The sequence below is a fragment of the Telmatherina bonti genome, assembly GCF_933228915.1.
Source record: "Telmatherina bonti genome assembly, chromosome: 5".
Classification (NCBI taxonomy): domain Eukaryota; kingdom Metazoa; phylum Chordata; class Actinopteri; order Atheriniformes; family Telmatherinidae; genus Telmatherina; species Telmatherina bonti.
The window spans coordinates 11,435,697-11,445,294 of record NC_136623.1 but is presented as its reverse complement, the minus strand read 5'-3'; the positions used below and the strand labels follow the sequence as shown (position 1 = coordinate 11,445,294).

Genomic DNA, 9,598 nt, shown 5'->3' with positions numbered 1-9,598 from the left:
AAAAATCACAAGGCACACAACAAACAAAAATTTAAAAAAAAAAAAAAAAGCTTATATAAAAAATATCAAGTCCATCTCGTTTAAGTGTCTTGAAAAGGGAGTTTATGGTCTTTCACCTGAGCCTGTTTTGAAAAACACAGAGCTGCTTATTAGAAAAAATTAGGTGAAATTGGATCATTTTCATGGCACACCAGTGTGCCACGGCACAGTGATTGAAAAACACTGTTTGAGATTATCAAAAAGACCCAAAGACTGCTGGGATAGGCTCCAGCTTCCCTGCGACCCTTCATTGGATTAAGAGGTTAGGATAATGAATGAATGAAAAAGAAAAATTTCTAAACGTGTTTGAAAGAAGAATAGAAATGTGGACAATAGTGGATGTAGATACAGCTGCTTTATTGCTTTTTTAAAATGGGATTTAACTGTGGTTTTGGAGCTTCACACCACTTAATGAAATGCACATTGTTTAGAGAGGAAAGAAAGCATGTGTTGAACCCAGATTACTTTACTATATTTTCTCAGTGAAAAGGCTTTAAAAATCCCTGACACATAAAACAGGAAAATTACGTTTAACTAGGAAGAACTGTTGCTGGGTGTTCACTCAGCATCTGCAAACAATAAAGCAAAATGCTTGTTTGGGATTTTGAGATTTGCAGCTTGGAAAAGAAATTACATATAAGTGTTTAAAACCAGATGCTTCAACTGTGTTGGTATGTTATGATTGATGAAATCTTTATCAAGGAAAGAATTCATTTCTCTAAGGTTTCATGAAGCAAAACTCAAAAAAAGCCCCTGGTTCGGTTAATATAGATTTGTTTTTGTTGTGACTTTACACAGACCTGGAAAGCTGAAGCAGTTTGTTGACCATGTGAAATTAGGATGCACACAAAAGAAAAATAACAGGACAACATCATAGAAAACACAGTTTATTTGACAGTGTCTAGGTCCAAGTACCAACAGACCCCATACAAAATAAAAAGAAAACAAATGCTACAAAGAACAAAGAAAGCTTCCGTCTACACAAACTTCTCCTTAAAAATACATTATTACCATTAACACAAAAAAGTATCCATTAAAGATAATATCTGTTAGAGGGAATCCCGTCATATTTAAGTGAAATTACAGAACAAGACAGGTAATTGTGTAAGAAAGAAGGGCACGGTAAATAAGAGCGAGTGAATGACCAAATGTGTTTGTGTTTCTTCTTCCTGCAGACTGGGAGAAAATGCAGCAGAGTGATGCAGCAGTCATGTGGGCAGCACAAAAAAGATTTAAGAGGAAGCAAAAAAGAAAGGAAAGGCATTCAAGAGGTAGCAACAGGGTGCACAGAGAGGTAGCAGATAGCAAGAGGAAGATTTCTAGAAGAGGTAGCTAGCAGATGAGCGAGAAAGAGGTAGCAAATATTCTAACAGTGCTAGCAAGGGGGCGGGGAGCAGTAGCTGAGGACTCCATATTAATAAGACTCATCGGGTTTAATGGCAACTTTGTGTCATTTAAAGCAAACTTAGAAATATAAGTTGTGTTTCCAAATTACTTAAAGCATCAACTATCTGGGTAAAAAACAGTCATGTAGTTTTATCTGATAATACGAAACCGGCCACGAGATGATTCGCCGTTCACATCTGCGATCCCAACTGATGCAGAAGAACGGTATTAAAAAGGTCCAGAACACCTACGCTGTGCTGATAGATCGGTCTTTGCAAAGATCAAAAATGAAAAATCTCATTCTGAACTTATGAACCAAAATGAATAAGATCTTTAAACACAGAAAAAATGACTGGAAATGTAACAGCATCACTGCAGGGAAATATTTAACCAAATAGAACCTGTTCAGTCAACAGGCTTCTCACAAACCAGAAACAACCTTTCACTGCAATTTACCAAAGAAACCACCAAAAAAAAAAATTAAAAAAAAAATTCATCTGCTGCATTAATCCAGCATTTTGTAAAACTTAACTGGTGGTAAAGATATACAGGCCACAGCTGGGGATCATTTTCATTTATCATTTGTTAAATATCCACAGGGGAGGCATTTCTTCAAGTAGTGAAAAGCTCGAACGCTTTGTTCTTTCCAATCAGCAGTAGATTAAAGACTAAGGGGGGAAAAAAAGCAGCTTTATAAACGAGAATACTTGCTGGCATTTTGTTTTGTCATTGATCAAAGCAGCTTCTGATTCAACCAATAATAATGTTTTTTATTTCAGTGGTTTGCACCCCTTGTTTATTTATATCTGCCGCAACATCAAAGAACACAAGGTTTGGTGGCTTTTCAGGATGTTTTTCTGTTTTGACCATAAATAGGTTGATTTGGGATATTTCACTGGATTTATAGTGGCTGAAAACGCAAAAGAAAAGAAGGGCTAGCGAGGTAGGCGGTAGGAAACGGAGGAGAGAGGAGGGGTGAGGTTAATTCGCTACTGTATCAGCACCTAAAAACATCTAGAAGCCCACCGTGCTGAGAAAGAGCGCTGTCACGCTCCGATGTTTCGGCCGAGCTGCATCACAGCGTCTCCCTCGGTGTAAAGGCAGTGTGAAGGTCAGCAGGAGATTATGTGAGTGTGAGGTTCAGTGCTTTGTGGCAGGGTCTGGCCGAGTCGGTGTATGCGCAGTCTCCAGTGTTCGCCTCAGCTTAGCTGACATTTCTGTGTGTGTGTGTGTGTGTGTGTGTGTGTGTTACAGTGCTGTGGGTGGTGTGACAGAAGGAAGGATGACTGCAGTCTGTGAGTCCCGATTGCCTCTCAAAGCAATTAGATCTGGAACATTTGTGTTATTGTTTGATCATCCACATAATAAAGCTTCCCTGTTGCTCAAAGACTATCTAAACACACAAGTTAGCCTGACTGATACTGATCCAATCCCACATAACGACTCAGAGAACCACATTATTAAACTACAGCTAAACTAAATTTTGCTAAAAGAACAAAACACGTTTTTTTTTAATAGGTTTACATTTTGTGCAGAATACTAGAGTTTCACACTAAACACTACATGGGATAGTTTCTATTCATTGCTTGGTTCTCAAAAAAATACTTTATGCATTTGCAAAACTTTAAAAATAAATTTTAAGCCAATGTTTCCTTCTATATGCAAAAAAGTTTAAATATTCAGTTTAAATCTGCTTCACAAGGGACCTCCTCACTCCTAAACACAGATGATTATATGATACTATTTACAGCTGCCATCTTTGTTTGGGTCAAGGAGCGGGGATGTGTGTTGGTAAATGATTTTTCTGCACATTTCAGGCTTTATATCTGTAGCTACACGACAGCTGCATCATTAGCTACTTTTAAACATGCACACCTTTTGATCTGGCTAATTCTCTAATATATGGACTCAATTAGTGCAGGAACTGGAGTGGAGCTAACATTAATATGTGAAAAAGGCACAGACTGGAATCAAACATCCCTCTGTCCAACACACACACACACACACACACTCACATTCACAGACACACACAGAACTACAGTGTATCGTTTAAAGAGGAGCGAGAGGTAGATACTCGACAAGAGTGAGAGCAGGCTGGGTCCTCTGTTTGTGTTTTTGTCGTGTTATTGTCAGAACAATCTAATTGCCTCAGGCTGCTCAGAACTCCCCTGCATGTCTGATTGCCCTCTGATCTAACTAGCTCCCCCTAGTGTTTGTCTGGGAGAAACAAGAACCCGACAAGGGGCGTGTGTGTGTGTTTTTGTGAGACGAGAAAGGTTACAGTGTCATTTCAAACAGCACTGGGAAGAGAAATCAGATGAGACAGATTACTTTAGTATTTTCTGTCTCCTTGTTTGGTTGTCTGTACACAGGGTCATTCTCTACAGCCTCCCTTTGGCCTGACGGAGCAGAAAACAGTGTTTATTACTACACAAACCTTGCCACTGTGCCCTGAGAGGAAGTCTGCGTTGGTGTTTGGAAAGTTGGGTTATCGTTGCTAAAGAACCCTGTGTGTGTGTGTGTGTGTCCTGTGATGTTGTATTTGGGAGATTTGAATTTTGAGGAAGAAATATCGAGCCAGTAGCAAAGGTCATCAGAGAGGGGGACTGTCGTTTGGAGACAAAGTTAGTTTTACGTGTGTGTGTGTGTGTGTGTGTGTGTGCGCGCGCTTTTGTCTGTGGGTCTTAGTTGTCAGTCACTCGTCCACTTGGAGGTGCTGGTGGACCCACTGGAGCTGGAGGCATCACCTCAGGCTGTGCAGGTGGGGGGCCGGGATCTGACGAGACAAAGACAATAGTTTTAAAACTAAGAAAAGCTTTACAACGGTTTTTCCTCCAATGTCACTCAGAGACCAGGTGTTTGTCCAGGCGAACAGCAAGTTCAAAGCTGGTTCAACATTAGAAACATCTAAGGTCTTATATACATACACATTTATATATAAACACAGGAGTTTGAATAACTGCAGACAATTCAGTGCACTTTAACCTCTCATCAACGTACAGAGATTTTCTACAAGAAAAAAACATCTTTCAGGGTGGAGAATAACAATGACCGACTTTAAACAAGAATACCAGTGATTTGGGATTTTTAACTTGTGACTCCTCTGCAAAATATGCAAAATAAATAAATAAAAAATAAAAAAATAAAACAAGAATCCAGAAAATAAAGGAGATCACTATATCTATAAAGCTCTCCTTGGCAAACTAAATTTGCTCAGCAGAACACAGCATTCAGACCATCATTCTGATTAAATGCTGGACAAGACGCAATAAAGGGAAAAAAAAAAACAAAAAAAAAAACTTGTAACACCTGAGGTCAATAAAATGAAATAAAATAACTAGCAGAACTTAACATATTTGCATGTAAATGCACATGGATGTACAGTATCTATGTAGAACTGTGACAAGACACTAAAATCAAAGGACTTAAGGCGATGCTTCCAGTTATGATCCTGTTGGATTTGAGTCGATGAGAAAACACCAAGGAAGAACGTGATTCTCTTTTCCAAAAGACCCCTGGGATTTATTCCCATATATCCGTAACATTCTGTTCCTGCTGTTTACTGCAAACTACACATATAGACCTTCAATTCTTAAAAATCCTTCACACATGCTACATTCATCCTGCAGGGAAAAAGTGGCTTAAATCAGATTTTTTTTATTTGATAGTCTGAACAGGCCTAAAATATGACCCATGCCACCTCCATATTAGGTACTAAATCCAATAAATAAATAAATAAATAAATAAATAAATAAATAAATAAAGTTTTCCAAAAGCAGCCTCATACCGCATTTCATCTGGCTTTTACGCGACCAGTGTTAAAGTGGAACTATTATGTGCATTTCAGGCTAATTTATTTTTATTTCTGAGACAAGAAGGGCTGGGATTGGTCGAGTTATTGTCACAAATCGTTTTATTTACTTCAGACCGACCCTCTCCGTAGGCTGTCAGATCAGCCTGTGGGCAAAACGAGTGGATTGAGACTCTTCCGCATTAAGCCCCGCCTCCCGCCACTGCACTACATCGGGAGCGCGCACCGCTCCTGCTTTCGCCGTCATTGTAACATCTCATAAACAGAAGGATTAGGCTAATATGAAGTCAATAAAATAACAAAATACAATGTCAACACATAGCATACAGCCCTACATGTTGGAACCTGAATCAGACCCCGAAAACGAAGTGGAAAACAGCAACCCACAGCAACGAATGCAGCAGGATGTCTCTCTTTGGTAAACTCACCAGCCATCGTTGGAAATAACTTTATCCCACGTTTTCCACCCGCCTGATGTATTTGTACATGTCCTTGTTAACCAGTAGAAGGTAACCAATCACCGAACCTTATCCCCCGGGACGTCACAAGGATTTCCAAGTAGAAAAAACTCTCTAAAACGACGCGTTTTTCGTTGCACGCCGAACGGAGAGTGTGCTGGAACTCAAACTCAAACTCAAACATGCGTTTAGGTGATAAAAAACGGTGCCGTTCACATGTCTGATGAGGATTCAACACTGTAACACTGCAGAAAGCTCAGAAAACTCAAAATACCACAATAGCATCCCTTTAACAATTCTGTGTTTGAGAAGGCGGGATGATGCGAGACTGAATAAAAACAATAATACATCTTTAAATTTGTCGCCTCCAAACAACACTTTCAAAATTGTTATCCATGCGGATTTGTAGCATCCACCTTTATCTTTACAAGCTGGGTGTGGTGCATGTGTGGCATGGAATCTTCTGCACACCTTCAGCTTGGTAAAATTTTCATGCAGCAGCCTGATGGTGGTCACCTTAAGCAACATAAACAACCATGCCCAAAAGCCAGGTCGCAGAAAAATAAATGCAACTGAGCATTAACAGTGTTAATGCAGCTGCCCTAACCTCATTTTCACAACCAGAGAGAAACCACAAGGCCACGCCTCACTTCTAATAGTTTAATGCATCAGTAGTATATTTAATAGGTTAACCTGATGATGAACTTTAATAAAAGTCCTCAACTGGATGAGCAAACAAAATGCACAAAAAGGTTGCAGCACTTAAAGACCAAAGCCTTTGTTTAAACCACTTTGGGTTGTAAATCTTGAAACTGTGTTTTAAATGTATGATTGTAGGGTCGTGACTAATTATTCTGGTTCTACAACAGCTTAAAAGTCTACAGTACTTCACATGGATGTCTGGAAATATAAAACTACATGTTTAAAGTATATACATACAGACTGCATCTGTAATACAAACAAGTACAAAAATAACTGCTGTCAATAACATCCTCATGGTTTCATCCTTCAGTTGCTGATTAGCTGGAAAAGGAACAAGGTTGGAGAAATGGATGCAAACTGCAGACTTGGAGTGTGATGTGATGCTAATGAGCAGCAGCAAACCAAATGTTTAGCTGACATTCACTGTAAATACCAGCTGTCAGCTTTTGGGTTACATTCATGTTTATTTTCCAAGAAAAGATTGTTTTTCTGCTTGTTTGTGGTGCAAACATGGGATTCTGAAACATCTTCACAGTTTGGTGAAAACTGGTTTTTGGTAAATGAAATATATAAACAGCAGTAAAAAATAAAATCCACTGCTTTGCTTGAGAATCTAATGAAGACTTTGTACTCACACATGCCATTGGGGGCTCCAGGGTGGCGTGGGGGCATCATAGGGGGCATGCCTCCAGGAGGGGGTCCAGCAGGGGGTGGTCCGGACATCATACGCCCTGGCATCGGCTGGCCTGGTCCCATTGGTCCTGCAGCGTGGACAGTAGGAGGACAAATCTGAGCGTGAACACGTGAAGGAGGAATGAAAAGCTGCTTCTTTCCGGCTCATGCTGAGTCACACACCTGTCTGTCCTGGGTGATGAGGGGCCATGGGGTGGTGGCCCATGGGGGGGTAACCGGGGTGCATTGCAGCGCCTGGTGGTGGCCCGCCGTGGTGGGGTGGGGGGGGCACCATGGTGGGGAGGAGGTGCTCCATGATGTGGTGTGGGTCCTCCAGGGTGCATGCCTGGTGGAGGGGGCCCAAGGTGGGGTCCTGATCCAGGGGCCTGTCCCTGTCCTTGGGCCTGAGCGGCAGCGGCAGCAGCGGCGGCAGCTTGCTGCTCCATCTGCTGCCTCGCCTTCATCTCAGCATATTTCAGCTGCTCCATGTGGAAGGCTTGTCGTTCTGTGAGGAGCTGCTGCCTCTGAAGCTCCAACTGGACACGGAGACACAGGAAATACCAAGACAGATGAGATGAGGACACGAGTTAAAACACAGTTCAGGAATAACTGCCAGCTCTGAATATCTCTTATTCCAGCTAGCTAGGCAAACTGGTTTAATTCCCTCTGCAAATGCATGATATGATCTCATTCAGACAATAGATCCTTATTGATCCTATAAAGACGTCCTTTTCCTCTGAGGAAGAAGAAAACTAAATCTTACTGTGTACAAATATAATTAAAAGTTCTATAATTTCAAACATCATTTTATTCTGTAAGGCTGATAATAATGGTGTATCAATTCTGAAAAATTAAACCATTACTTGTCTTGGCAAGAAAGAGTTAACATGCCCTTCATAAACATGACAAATTAAAGCAAATATTCAACTAAAGCCCAGAAGAAAACAATAACATTTTAGAAATTGGCTGAACTGCCTCTCAAAGCTTTCATGAAGGGACATAAAAAACGTTTCTGCAGAGCTCTATAACAACCCTAAGGACAAGAGGAGAACATATTTGTTCCCGTAACTTCCTGTATCCACATTGGCACATAACATGGTGCAAAGATGGACCCTGAAGCCTTAGAGGGACTTAAGAGTCCCTGTACCTTAAATGAATGCACAGTGACAAAGTGTTTTGTGTTTCTTTGCTGTCCAGTGTGGATCTTTACAAGCTCGGTGTTTAACAGCTCATGGCAGCAGCAGCTCTGGCTCGGTTTCTCTCCAGTCCTCTAAAAGTTGTTTTTTTTTTTTAAGCGGAGCTCTTTTCATGCTGTGTTTGCAGCTGTGAAACTGGGCTACTCTCCTGATGTCGCCACTATGAAAACACAGTTTTACACTCCTATTGGCGTCTCCAAGGATTGTCTCAGGCAGGACACACACACACACACACACACACACAGACACACACACACACACACACACACACACACACAGACACACACAAGAACTGAGTCATTCATTTACCCAGTTCAGACAGGCAACAGTTTAAAGTGCATCACTGAACAACTGTTTTGCTCTGGAAACTATTCTGCTGGTCGCTTAGTTTCCTCATGCCGTGTCGCCGCTTTAGTTTCTGTAGAGGACTTGGACAAAGCGGGAGCATCCGTTGATGAACTACATATTTACTGGTTGTTCAATCACTATAGCAACCACAGAAGTTACTTTAGAGCTGTGAGAAACTTATTTTTTCATATTTACATTCCCTTTAGTCCTCTTGTATTTTGCATTATTCTAATATGAATGCTTGAAATTCAAGAAATCTCATCAAAATATTGCATTTTTGTTTAATAGAGCCAGCAAGTCACTGTGCAAAACAACCAAGTAATGTTTAACAGTGAACATTATTGTTGGTTATCTTGCCAGATTTATTAAATCCATGGTTTCCCAAAACAAAGAAATAAATATATGGTGTTTTTTAAAAATGGTGGTTACCGCACAAAATCACCAAAAATATCCAGAAATACAGAAACAATAATCACAAACTGATTAATCACAAGGCACTTCTATGTAACCATGCTGCGTAGCAGGGGTGCACGTCAGGTCTCCAAGAGTTGCACGTTACACAAGCCGGTAACACTAGTTGCTGTGCTGAAGCCTAAGCTGAGGCGGTGACAAAGTGGGATGGTAAAGCCAGATGAGGATGAGAAAAAGCCAGTAATCTTTGCAAACAGATGTCCAGTAAAAGGATCTAGTTAAAAGTAATGTTGGAAACTGCTAGAATGCCACCTGGAGCTTAACAGCAAACCGCTTAACTGGAAAAACTAACAGCTAACCGTTACCTAGACGACAGCTGAGCAACGCAATCCAGTTGTCATTTGTGAAACCAGATATACATGTAAATGTGGAGCAGTTTAAATGTCAGATACCTAATTTATACCTAATGTGGGTATGATTTCATACTGTGAGACTAAATTCATATAAAATACCACAACAAAATGCTTTCACTGAGTTTTAGAAACTCCTGTATGTACATCCATTAATTAATACTA

The 9,598-nt window shown here is 40.5% G+C and overlaps 1 protein-coding gene across 1 annotated transcript in view; it reads right to left on the bottom strand.

Moving 5' to 3' along the window:
• Positions 1 to 913: 913 nt before the first annotated feature.
• smarcc1a (SWI/SNF related BAF chromatin remodeling complex subunit C1a) overlaps positions 914 to 9,598 on the bottom strand; it is a 28,687-nt gene continuing 20,002 nt past the window's right edge. The window contains 4 exon segments of the mRNA XM_079240414.1: positions 914 to 4,201; positions 7,032 to 7,157; positions 7,252 to 7,399; positions 7,401 to 7,604. Coding sequence (XP_079096540.1) covers positions 4,110 to 4,201; positions 7,032 to 7,157; positions 7,252 to 7,399; positions 7,401 to 7,604 — 570 coding nt within the window. The 3' untranslated portion in view covers positions 914 to 4,109.